The sequence below is a fragment of the Rhinatrema bivittatum genome, chromosome 4 (genome assembly GCF_901001135.1).
Source record: "Rhinatrema bivittatum chromosome 4, aRhiBiv1.1, whole genome shotgun sequence".
Classification (NCBI taxonomy): domain Eukaryota; kingdom Metazoa; phylum Chordata; class Amphibia; order Gymnophiona; family Rhinatrematidae; genus Rhinatrema; species Rhinatrema bivittatum.
Window position 1 is genome coordinate 22,008,732 of NC_042618.1, and position 12,434 is coordinate 22,021,165.

At 47.3% G+C, this 12,434-nt stretch overlaps 1 protein-coding gene across 2 annotated transcripts in view; it reads left to right on the forward strand.

Annotated features, from left to right (window-relative positions):
• Positions 1 to 12,434, forward strand: part of GOLGA5 (golgin A5) — a 53,174-nt gene that overhangs the window by 6,377 nt on the left and 34,363 nt on the right. For both annotated transcript variants that reach the window (XM_029597833.1, XM_029597832.1), the window contains exons 3-5: positions 2,696 to 2,920; positions 4,117 to 4,336; positions 5,095 to 5,218. In XM_029597833.1, coding sequence (XP_029453693.1) covers positions 2,696 to 2,920; positions 4,117 to 4,336; positions 5,095 to 5,218 — 569 coding nt within the window. The remainder of the gene's footprint in view (positions 1 to 2,695; positions 2,921 to 4,116; positions 4,337 to 5,094; positions 5,219 to 12,434) is intronic.

The following is a 12,434-nucleotide window of genomic DNA, read 5'->3' on the forward strand; positions in this document are numbered from 1 at the left end:
CCCATCTGACAGGTCTGTTTTTTCAGGATTCTTACAATGAATATGCATGTGATATATTTACATACACTAGTACAGATATTTCATGCATATTCATTATGCATCCCCTGAGAACCAGACCCGTTGAGTGGGCCTTGAAGACTTGGTTGAGAGCCAGTGGCTTAGACCCTCTCAGTTGGCACAGGGATCATTAGCAGGCCAGTGTGACATGAGTGCATTGTAGCTTCTGCACGGTTCCTGATGCTAGGAATGGAAAGCAAAAATCTCTTCTCAAACAAGACAGAAACAGATTGCCCATTTTCCCTGCTGACTATATTACTGTATATCCTATTTGTTATCTGATAGACACAGAGGGTCAATCTCATGCCTATTTTTTTCAATTTTAGTGCTAGGAGTCTGTTCCATACATCCATCTCCCTGTGTGTGAACATATCCTCAAAAGGTTTGTGCATACCCCCAATAAATATGCATCAGATAGATTTGCATTCAGTGAAGGGAGTGCATGCAACTCTCTCATATGCATATTCATTGTGGATATCCTGAAAACCAGGCCTGTTTGTGGCTCTTGAGGACTGGAGTTGGCCACTTCTGTTCTAGAACTTTTGTCCCCTATGCATGAAAACAAAAAAAACAATTGTTTAGCAATTGTAGAAAAAGAGTGAAGATGACTACTGAAACCTGGAAAGAGAGAGAGCAGTGTTATGAGAGGATGAGTTTACTGTGAATTGCATAATACTGACTATATCACAATAATCATTCCTGGACATTAATCAGAATCAGTGATTGGTTGTACTGTATCTAATTGGTGGACCTTTACATAATCAAAGGTCGGTCAGTCGGAACAAAGTAAAAGTGTGGTACAGGCTGTGCGAATAACTAAAAAAAAAAAAAAAGATTAAGTTAATACAATGCAGTGCAAACAGTGAATTCAAGATATGTGAAGACTGCTGGAGCAATTATAGAGTCACAACAGCCAAAGAGTTGTCATTGTAGTCCAGCAGTGTCCTAATCCTTTCGTAGTAATGACGGCACAAAAGGAGCAGATGGTCCATCCAGTCCATCCAGCAAGTTTGTTATATGCCACTCTGTGCAAGTTACCACCATGGCCTATGATAAGGCTAGTAATATTTACAGTCAAAACCAAGCAACTGTCGAATCCAAACAAATTACTGCTAGCAACATTTTTACAGGGCGAGCAGCCTTCTTGATGATTCAGACAATGCTGCTTGAAGTTCTTTGCTTGGGGACTTGGCCAAAGAAGCCATCCTGTGCTTTTATCCAGCCATCTGGTACGGGTGATTGCTACTTATCCTAAGTATTTATCTAAGTAGTGGTAACCAGGCCAATGTAGCTGGATAAATACTGACTTATTTGGCTATCTGGTAGCTGTTATACTCTGTTCCCTGTACATACCCGGATCAGTCCAGACAGTGGGTTGAGCCTCCTGTCCAGCAGAGGGAGACAGAGAAAAACTGAAAAAGGTATCCTATATCAGGACAGTGCTCACCCTGCGTCCCTTTAGTATTTCTCTGTCTCCCAGCAGAGGTAGGCAGTTGAACCTGCGGTTCCCTAGCTTTCTATGTTTTATTTATCTAAGTAGTGGTAACCATGCTATATAGCTGGATAAATACTGACTTATTTGGCTATCTGATAGCTGTTATACTCTGTTAGGTTGGTTTTTATGTCGCCACTTATTTTAATATTTTATTGATTTTAATATTTTTCTTATGGTTTTTTTTTTATATTGTGTTGTAAACTATTGTGATTAACAGAATGATAGTATACAAATACAATAAATATAGACAGCCGGATAAGTCATACGTACCCGGGTAAGAGACGTCAGCCGCTACTTAGTTGAATAGGTACAGACTTATCTGCAGACATTTTTTAACTTTTAAAACTTGGTTTTCCCCTTTTTTCGGGGATTTAAGTGCCAGTGCAGTAGCGCTGGAAACTTAACTCCAGCTCTGAAATGAAGTTAAAAAAAAAAAAAGTGCGCTGGCCGGATGCAGTCTCTCTGATGGAGGAATACTGCTCAATGCCCTCATTTGCTTGGGATTTCCATGCGAAGGCACTAAGCAGTACTCCTGGTTCAGAAACACGCATTTTCTACGTGCAGAGCCCCCTGCTGCGTCGACAGGTAAGCTTTGCGTGCGGGAAAACGCGCGTTGAAGTGCAGGCAGAAGGGTGTGTGTTCGACTGAACGCACCTTTCTGCATTGGCCTGTTAGACTGTGAGCCCTCTGGGGACAGGGAAATAGCTGCAGTACCTGAATGTGATCCACTCTGAAGTGTCTGAAATATTAAATGAAATAAAGAGGAGGACTGGGGATTCCAGGCTTTTTGAGTAAAGTTTTGCGCAAGGATTTCATGCGGCACCTTCCGCAGTGGGATTTGTTGGATGAACTTTATCCTTTCTAATTTCCTCGCTTCTGATGCTATAGTTCTTTTCCTCCGTGCAAAGGTTCTCTTGATACTGTCATTGCTCACGTGCACCTTTAGCTTTGCAGCTGACCTAGCTGTCTGGAAAATCTGCACTAACCCCAGGGATAAGGCTAAGGTAGCCATATACATGTGGCATAATGGCTGCTGAATCTCAGCGCTGATTGGAGTAGGAAATGTCATCTTCTTGCTAGGTCTATTGTATAATCTCTCCACTCGGTTAACGATAGATTTGAATCTGTGTACTTTCTGCGTAGATACCTCTGACAGTTCAGATTCTGGCCTGGTAGGACCCACGGGTGTTGCTAAAGAAGACACGTCGCCAAGTCCAGCAGCCGCGCCCGGCACAGCCGCTAACGGTGACGGCAGATCCCATGAACTGTCGAATCTCCGTCTGGAGAACCAGCTGCTGAGGAATGAGGTTCAGTCGTTAAACCAGGAAATGGCATCGTTAATTCAGAGGTCGAAAGAGACGCAGGAAGGTATAATGTATGCCGCCTCACTCAAGCCTGGGCTATTTCAGAATCATGATTTGTCTTTCATGGCTTGGTTTCTTGAATAAAAATGTGATGGCCTGTCTTTAAGGATTTTAGCTGCAATGGGAAATAATATGGAGGCTGCTGAATAGTGAAAGTGTGTGTGTATTGATATGTGCATGGCTGGGGAAAATAATTGTAAAGGTTAGGCACCAGCCAGCATTTCTAAGAGCTGGGAAAATTAGGACATCCAGTGTAACTGCCTGTCACAAATGAAGAGGGCAAAACAGCACATACACACGGAGTCCCGATCTCCTGCCATCCTGGGAGCACATCTCTTCTCTGCCACGGAGAGATACATGGGCTCTTCTTGCGGACGCATGCTTTTCCCCTTAGGAATGCTGGATAGTGCAATTCTTCCTTAATTAGGATTCCTAAAGGACAGTTTTGGGTGGGGTACTGATAGTGTCTCCAAGGGAAATGCAATTAGTCATTAAATGACTGAAAAGTCAGCACAGATATCCTTTGAGCGTGACTGACACACAAACCTAGCAAATTATCTATAGAAAGGGACTTCTTTTTTTTTTTTTGAGGGGTATTTCTTGACTATATTTCATTTCTTTTTGACTTTTTCTTTTTCCTTTTCTCTCTTCTCTCTGTCCAGCCAGTTGGCGCCTCTGCCTCTTGGGAGCCCAGACAGATTGGCTCCTTCCCAGGATCCAGTTTGGCTGCAACCGCATTGCCTCCCATCTTCCTTTTGGCCTGGCAGTTGCCTGTGCAGACACATCCGGGAGTTTATTCACCTGAGTTTGTGTAGACCTCACATATTCTGTATATAAAATCAATGCATACTGCTGCCAAAATATCTTGGATGCTTCGTAATACTATTCCAAGAAATTGTATGGAAGGATATTGCTAAGTATTGAGTATAATTTTTCATTGGTGTACTTTGATTTCTTAGTTTGTCTTGCTACTTCCATAATCAGAGGATAATAGATATTTAATTTCCTCATTTTCATTTTGAAGTTGAAAATTTTTCTCCAGAAAAGGTAGCATGGTAATTTGAGACTAGAAAGCTTTAAGTAAATAAGAGCATTTTATGGACACGCGCCATATGGTTTAGGAGCTCCAGCTTGGAAAGAGGGTTATGGTGCGTGTGAATTTGGGATGCTTGTGAAAATGCCCTTTTCTTGTACCTATAGAACTGAATGAGGCCCGAGGAAGAGTGGAGAAGTGGAATGCGGACAATTCCAACGGTGACCGTTTGGTGCGAGAGCTGCGAGCTCAGGTGGATGACCTGACCGAAGCAGCTGCCGCCAAGGACTCCCAGCTGGCTGTGCTGAAAGTGAGACTGCAGGAGGCTGACCAGTTGCTCCACAGCCGCACAGAAGTGCTGGAAGCACTTCAGAGTGAAAAGTCCCGGTACTGTAAACCAGTACAGTTTTTGAATAGTCGTTTTCCCTTGCCTGGACTATGGCTCTCTTTTCATCGATAGGTTTAAATCCTGCAGTACCATGCTTGCATTTGAGATTTTAACATCTTGTGTTTAATTGCTACTCAGTTTCTACCACTTCAGGCATCGGAGCTGTGGTTGTCAATGTTTACAGTATCGCAGCTTTTAAACTGAGACAGGATGAAATGGAGCTAATCTTGAGTTGTCAGTAAAGTCAGTGTAGACCCATCCTTAAATGTGACTAAGACTCAAATGATTGGATAACAGGCATTTTCAAATTGCAGCTTTAAAACTGGTCACTGAAAATGCTTTTTATGTCTAGCTTGCATTTGAGCTCACAGAGTTCAGGAGAAGGGTTGGAGCTTTATCTCCTTGTAGGAGATCCGGTACCACCTTTAATAGCAAAAGCAATGCTGGGGATGCTGACATTTGTGTCTGGCCTGTCTTGTCTTCTGGCTGGAATAAGAGTTAAATGTGCAAGCGGTAGCAAAGATACAAGAAGACTGAGAACTGAGTGCCAAGAATAGACCACGTCTGCTTCTCTTGTCATACCAAAGCTAAAGGAAAACAACCAAATTCCTGACACAATTCTGGATTTATTTCTGTATTTTACTGAAGTAGACAAAAGTCCTTCGGCGTCGACACTGACCACTTCACTTAGTTTTGCCTTTGCTTGATAACCACCTACTTGATTTGACATTCCTGTTGGCCTTCCCTTCCCCCGTAGCATCCTCCAGGACCACAGCGAAGGGAGCAATGCGCACAGCCAAGCCCTGCAGATGTTAGAGGAGAGGCTTCGGGAAGCAGAGGGGGCGCACAGACGGGAGCAGGACAGTTACAGACAGATGCAGGTGCCTCACCGTGTTACTCTTTTTTTTGTTATTTCAGTAGCAATGGGAGAAAGATTCTCTGTGCACATGTTTCCTCTGCTGCCACCTTTATTCAAATTGGAGAAGTCCGACCTGTGTAGTACAATATGTATGGATAAGCATATATATATATATATATATATATATATATATATATCCTATTTATTTAAACAATTTATAGCCCACACTAGTCCAACGTGCAGAGCAGAGTACAATATTACATTTATAAAAAATCATGACACAGAGGACAAGCAGCAAGACAAGCCTTCCAGTCCATTTGTATTGTTTATGGACGAGGTGAGGGGTGTGTGGCTTTAACTAAAAAAAAATCTTGTCTTTGTACTTTGCCTTAAATTTTCTGATTCTTTTTTCTGTCTGTCAGCCTGCTTTATAAGAGTGGTAACGCCCTTCAAACTGTGCGTGTATGTTTAGTGATTTCTTCATTTGTTAGAGCTGCCTTATCTTTCAAGGCATCGTGTGCGTGTTACAGCACCTGACGCACTTTCCTATTATTGCTGACTTGTGTACATGTATGGGATTTGATTGTCTTACAGTATTTGTACCGCATATTTAGAAAAGTGTAGTAATGTGCCTCTAGAGGCCTTGATTTTGGTTTTCAGCTCTGCTTTGATTTCTGTGTAAGACCGATTTTAAATCAAGATGAAAAAACTAAACTGGGACCACAGATAAGTTGAAGTGTGAGATTGTTAGCTTTCCGGTTTAGATCTAAATAATATATTAAGAGGACAACTTTCAAACTGCATCCGTTCTCAAGAGAGAAGCTCCCTTTGAAAATTGAGATGGGTGGGTACTTTTTCCAGCAAAGTTATGCACTTAAGTGTTTTTATATACAAATAAGTGCTAACCACCCCCAGGGTCACCCCCACGCTCTGCATGTACTGTCTCTAGGCACTCACATAATTGCAGAGTGGGTAGGAAACTTTAAAGAGCCCATTTCCTAGCGGGTAGCCAGATGGACTCAAGACCAGTGGCTTGTGTGTTCCTCTGCTAGCAGATGGGAGACGGAGTCAGGTTTCAAAGCTGACGTCACCCTAGCAATACCTCTGCAGTGACCTCAGCTCTTCAGTATCTCTGTCTCCTAGCAGATGCAGATGCTATCCCCACATGTGTTAGCGGGATTGCAGCACTAATCTAAAGAGAAATTTTTTACCTTCGCTTCAAAAGAAGATCAAGCCCCGTTCTCCTGTAGTGATACCTAAGGCTCCTTCCCCCAGTTGAGAATTCCTGAGGTGATTTCCGAGATCCCTCAGAGGTGTGCCTTGGTCCGGTAGCCGGTTCCTGGTGTGGACTTAGCTGCTGAAGCAGCTGAAAGGCAGCGGGTGCAGAAGCCGAGCGTGGTGGTGAAGGCCAAAGCCCTCTCCCCCCGCAGCCGGAGACCGTCTCTGTACTCAGCGGGTAAGCGCTGAGAACCAGGTAAGTAGAGAAGAACTCCTCCAATCCAGAGACGTGGAAGGGCTTCAGTAAGTCTTTCCTCCGGTCTCCTTGTCAGGTATGCCGAACCAACTTCGTTCCCGATCTCCATTCAGGCGAGGGAAGGGGGTTCCGAGCGGCCCCTCTGAGCTAGGCTCCATTTTCAGCTCTGTCATCTCTCCATGAGGCGATCCGCAGCGGCGCCATCTTGCGCGTATTTTGGTGTGGCGCCATTTTCCCCCTTCGGCAGTCGGTACGCGCGGTGTGGGCCGGCCTTCTGTGCGGTTAATGGTAACGCAAATACGCACATAACTGCGCATATATCTTCGCACACAACCGACCGCTTAGACATACACGTGCCGAAGCGAGTCGGTGCGCGCCTGTTAGACAATAACCAGCTAAACGCAAATACCACACAGGCTATGGCCCCGGCAGCAAGGAAGCTCAGGCGACACCCTCTGCGTGGTCTGCCATATTAGAGTCGCACAGTCTCTGACCTGGAATCCTGCTTGTGTCCGCACTGTGAGGAGGCCCAGAGAGGGCTGGATTCTCAAAAAGTTTCCAAGCCCATCCCAGTTGGAGAATGGGTCAGCCACGACATTATCTGGCAGCTCCCTGGACCTGAGCAATTTCGGGTTGGCATACTTCCCGGGAGAGGGCAGTCCAATGGCCCCCTACCCTGGTTCCCCCTGGGACAAATATGGACCCAGCGGCCTTCTCTTGGTTGGAATTTTTTCAGGGCCTCCAAGCCTTTGTTCAGGCGCAGTCAGCCCCGGTCCCTGCCCGGGTTGAACCCGAATTGGGGGGGGCCTTGCTCTTCCAGCCCTGCCTACAGGCCACAAGACCTCACCAAGAGTATCCCTGACAGGGACCGAGATACCACAGATGATGGGGATTCACTGGAGGACAGGGAAATCCCTCCAGGCCTGGAACCATACCGGACCATGCTTCATTTCTTCCACAGAGATGAATTACCAGCACTAGTCTCTCAAACCCTGAAGACTCTGGTTGTTCCAGGCACTGACCTTATGGCAGAGCCAAAGAAGAACCCCATCCTGGTGTCCCTTTTAAAGCCTTTTGCTATTTTCCAATGCGGGAAGCTATCCAGGAGTTAATTGACCTGGAATGGGATGCCCTAGAGCAGTGGTTCTCAACCCTGTCCTGGGGACCCCCCCAGCCAGTCGGGTTTTCAGGATATCCATAATGAATATGCATGAGAGAAAATTTGCATGTTATGGAGGCAGTGTATGCAAATTTTCTCTCATGCATATTAATTGTGGATATCCTGAAAACCCGACTGGCTGGGGGGGTCCCCAGGACAGGGTTGAGAACCACTGCCCTAGAGGCAAACTTTAAAGGAGGTCAGGCCTTGGAAGCCTTGTATCCTCTTTACCCAGCGGTCAAGGAACGCCTGCATTTCCCCAAAGTAGATGCCATGGTCTGCGCTGTCTCGAAGCAAACAACCATCCCTGTTGAGGGAGGGGGAGCTTTGAAGGATGCTCGCGATAGGCAATTAGAATCCATCCTTAAGCAAGCCTTTGACGCGACAGCAATGACTCTACTGATCGCTTCCTGCTTTGCCCTGGTGGCTCGCTCCTGCTTCTCCTCTCGAGAGAGGCAGATAGCTCTGGGGCGCATGCCGGAGTGGCGATTGAACCCGCTGCAGCCTTCCTGACAGATGCAAGCTCAGACCTAGTGTGTATCTTGGCCAGAGGAGTAGCCTCAGTGGTGGCAGCCAGAAGACAGCTATGGTTGCGGAACTGGTCAGCGGACGCAATCTCTAAGGCGAACCTCACAAAGATGCCCTTTAAGGGATCCTCCTATTCTGAAGCAAGTAGGAGACGCTAGCCAGTAAGTGGGGCGAATCTCCAGTGCCTCAACTACCGGAAGACAGGAAAAAGAGGTCTCAGTGCCCCTCTCCTATGAGGGTTCGGGCCAGGGGCTCCCAGCGCTTCTGGCCCTACAGAAACCAGACGTTCCAGTCATCTCGACCCTCGGAGCGGTCTCAGTCCTTTCGGAACCAGCAACCCAAAAGAGGGACAGGTTCAAGCTCAGGCTCAACCTGAGCTTCCCAGTGAAGTTGGGCCGACCCATCCATGGGAAGAGGAGATAGGGGGTCGACTTTCCCTCTTCTACCAGCGGTGGGTCAAGATCACGTCAGACAAATGGGTACTGGACAATATTCTGGAATTTCACAGCATCCCTCTGGACAGGTTCATGATATCATCTTGCCACTCGCAGATCAAGAAACTGGCAGTGGAATCCACACTAAGGCTCCTCAGTCTGAGGGCTATAACTCCAGTACCTACAACCCAAGTAAATATGGGGCGTTATTCCATCTATTTTATCGTGCCCAAGAAAGTGGGCTCATTCCGGCCCATCCTGGATCTCAAGAGTGTCAACTGTCATCTGCGGATATTGCACTTCTGCATGGAAAGTCTCTGCTTCGTCAGAATGGCAGTGCAACCGGGAGAGTTCTTAACCTCCCTGGACTCGCCAAAGCCTACCTTCATATTCCAGTCCATCAAGATCACCAGCATTTTCTATGCTTTGCAGTACTGGGCTGCCATTACCAGTTCCGGGCGTTACCCTTCGGTCTAGCAACCGCCCCCAGAAGGATTAGGGGGGACTCCATGAAGTTAGCTAGTAGCACGTTTAAGACTAATCGGAGAAAATTCTTTTTACTCAACGCACAATAAAGCTCTGGAATTTGATGCCAGAGGATGTGGTTAGTGCAGTTAGTGTAGCTGGGTTCAAAAAAGGTTTGGATAAGTTCTTGGAGGAGAAGTCCATTAACGGCTATTAATCAAGTTTACTTAGGGAATAGGAACTGCTATTAATTGCATCAGTAGCATGGGATCTTCTTAGTGTTTGGGTAATTGCCAGGTTCTTGTGGCCTGGTTTGGCCTCTGTTGGAAACAGGATGCTGGGCTTGATGGACCCTTGGTCTGACCCAGCATGGCAATTTCTTATGTTCTTATTCTCCAAAATTATGGTGGTCGTAGTGGCAGCACTGAGAAAAGAAGGGATCCTGGTGCACCCCTCCTTGAACGACTGGCTGATCCGGGCAAAGTCAGTGGAAGAGACCTTCCAGGTCCCTCCTACAGGAACTCGGGTCGTGAACATGGACAAGAGCAGCCTCAAGCCCTCCCAGTCCTTAGAGTACCTGGGGGCCTGATTCAACACCAAGCAGAACACGATCTTCCTCTCTCCCCCGAGGAGGAGAAAACTGATGGACCAAGTATATGCTGCTTGATGACCACAATGTTCCCCAAGGTGTGGAACTATCTTCAGGTCCTCGACCTCATGTCATCAACACTGAAGTAGTACCGTGGGCAAGGGCTCATATGCAGCCTCTCCAACATTCTTTACTGTCAGGCTGGAACTCACTGTCCCAAGACTACCCTATTTGCTTCCACCTACCACCGGAGGCATGCTCTTGGCTGCAGTGGTGGCTACAGGAAATCCACCTAAGCAAGGTCGTAAGCCTATCCCCATTGAGCTGGATCGTCATCATGACAGACGTGAGCCTCCAGGAGTGGGGAGCTCACTGTCGGGAGCTGACAGCCCAGGGGCAATGGACCAAGGAAGAGGCGAACTGGAACATAAACTGCCTGGAAGCTTGAGCGGTCAGACTAGCATGCCTGCAGTTCAGTCACAGGCTCCAGGGGCAAGCGATCTAGGTGGTGATGGACAACGCAACAACGGGTGCCTACATCAACCACCAGGGAGGAACAGAGAGGCATTAAGTGTCTTGGGAAATAGACCCCCTTATGGAATGGGTGGAGTTAAACCTACAAGGGATCTCTGCCTCCCACATCACAGGAAAAGACAACGTCACAGCAGACTTTCTCAGCAGGGAAAGCCTGGACCCGGGGGAATGGACGCTGTCGACCAAAGGCTTCTAGTAAATCTCTGGGGCCTCCCGGCCATGGACCTACTGGCCACATCTCACAACGTGAAAGTCCCCCGGTTCTTTAGTCGCAGACGAGATCAGCCCTCCCAAGGGATCGACGCACTCATCCAGACCTGGCCATAGGAGGACTTACTGTACGCCTTCCTCCCATGACCTCTATTGGGCAAGATTATCCGCAAGAGAGAACACCACAGAGGTTTAGTCCTCCTAGTGGCCCCGGATTGGCCCAGATGCCCATGGTACGCAGAGAAGGTTCCTCATGGGGAGTCCTCTGTGCCTCCTCCACACCAGGACCTTCTCCAGCAGGGCTCTATTCTTCACAAACGTCTGTCTCGATTCTCTCTTATGGTCTGGCCCTTGAGAGGGCTCGCCTGAAGATGCGTGGTTATTCGGTGGCTGTGATCGCTACCTTGCTTCATGCGCGGAAGTTCTCAATGTCCCTGGTATACATACGGATCTGGAAAATATTTGAGACCTGGTGCGAGGGCTACAGGGTGCCCCCACGAACGGCCAATATCCCCCATGATTCTGGAATTTTTACAGGACGGCCTGAAGAAAGGGTTGTCCTTTAACTCCCTCAAGGACCAGGTAGCAGCCCTCTCCTGCTTCAGAGCAGAGGTAAACGGAAACAGTCTATCGGCACATCCGGACTTCTTTAACCACTTTAAGGAAACGGGCCAACTCCGACCACCCTTAAAGTGGCCGGTCCCCCCTATGGAACCTCAATCTAATATTGGACTTCCTATCAGGACCTTCCTTCAGATCGATGCGCATTCTGTTGCTATGCCTATTAACACTAAAGACAGTATTCTTGGTGGCAATATGCTCGGCCCGTCGCATCTCGGAACTACAGGCACTATCCTGTCGGGAACCATTCCTTCGATTTGCACCAGGAACAGTACAGCTTCGCACTGTCCCCTCTTTCTTACCAAAGGTGGTCTCAGAGTTTCACTTGAATCAATCGGTCTCCAGAGGGACACAAGGGCACAGAAGACTCCCGTCTTCTTCACCATCTAAATGTTGGCAGACTCTTAGTGTGGTACCTAGAGCATTCAGAACCAGTGCGCATGACAGATCGCTTGTTTATTCTTCATGGTGGGAAGAAACAGGGCGAAGCAGCTACGTGAGCTACTATAGCCCGTTGGGTCAAGGAAGTAATCAAGGCAGCTTACGTAGAGGCAGGGAAGCCTTTACCCCGTCAGGTCAAAGCTCATTCTACTAGGGCCCAGGCAGTATCCTGGGAGGAGGCTAAGCTACCGTCGCCTGCCGACATCTGTTGAGCAGTGACGTGATCTTCCCTACACACCTCCAGGTTCTACCACCTGGATGTCCAGGCTTGAGAGGACGTAGCTTTTGCAAGGGCGGTGTTGACTGGACCATGGGCAGCCTCCTGCCCCATTTGGGAGTAGTTTTTGTACATCCCACTGGTCCTGAGTCTTTCTGGCTACATGCTAGGAAATGGAAAAATTACTTACCTGATAATTTTGTTTTCCTTAGTGTAGACAGATGGACTCAGCATCCCACCCGTGGCTGCCAAGGATTCGCTCATGAGGCAAATCTCGATTCCATATGAATACGGGTAAGCCATTGCCCTACCCCTAATTCAGGGCATCCACAATATGGCTGGGTTCGATGCTTATGTTGGTTGAGTACACTGGTGGTCTCCAGTTTTTAATCAACTTTTTTAATCAAGTTTTGTTAACCAAGGGTTTAATCAAGTTGTATCCAAATTCTAATCAAGTTCTTCGATGTCCACAATGGCTTTTGAAGAGAATACTGAAGAGCTGAGGTCCCTGCAGGGTATATCTTGGATGAAGTCTGCTTTGAAACCTGACTCCATCTCCCATCTGC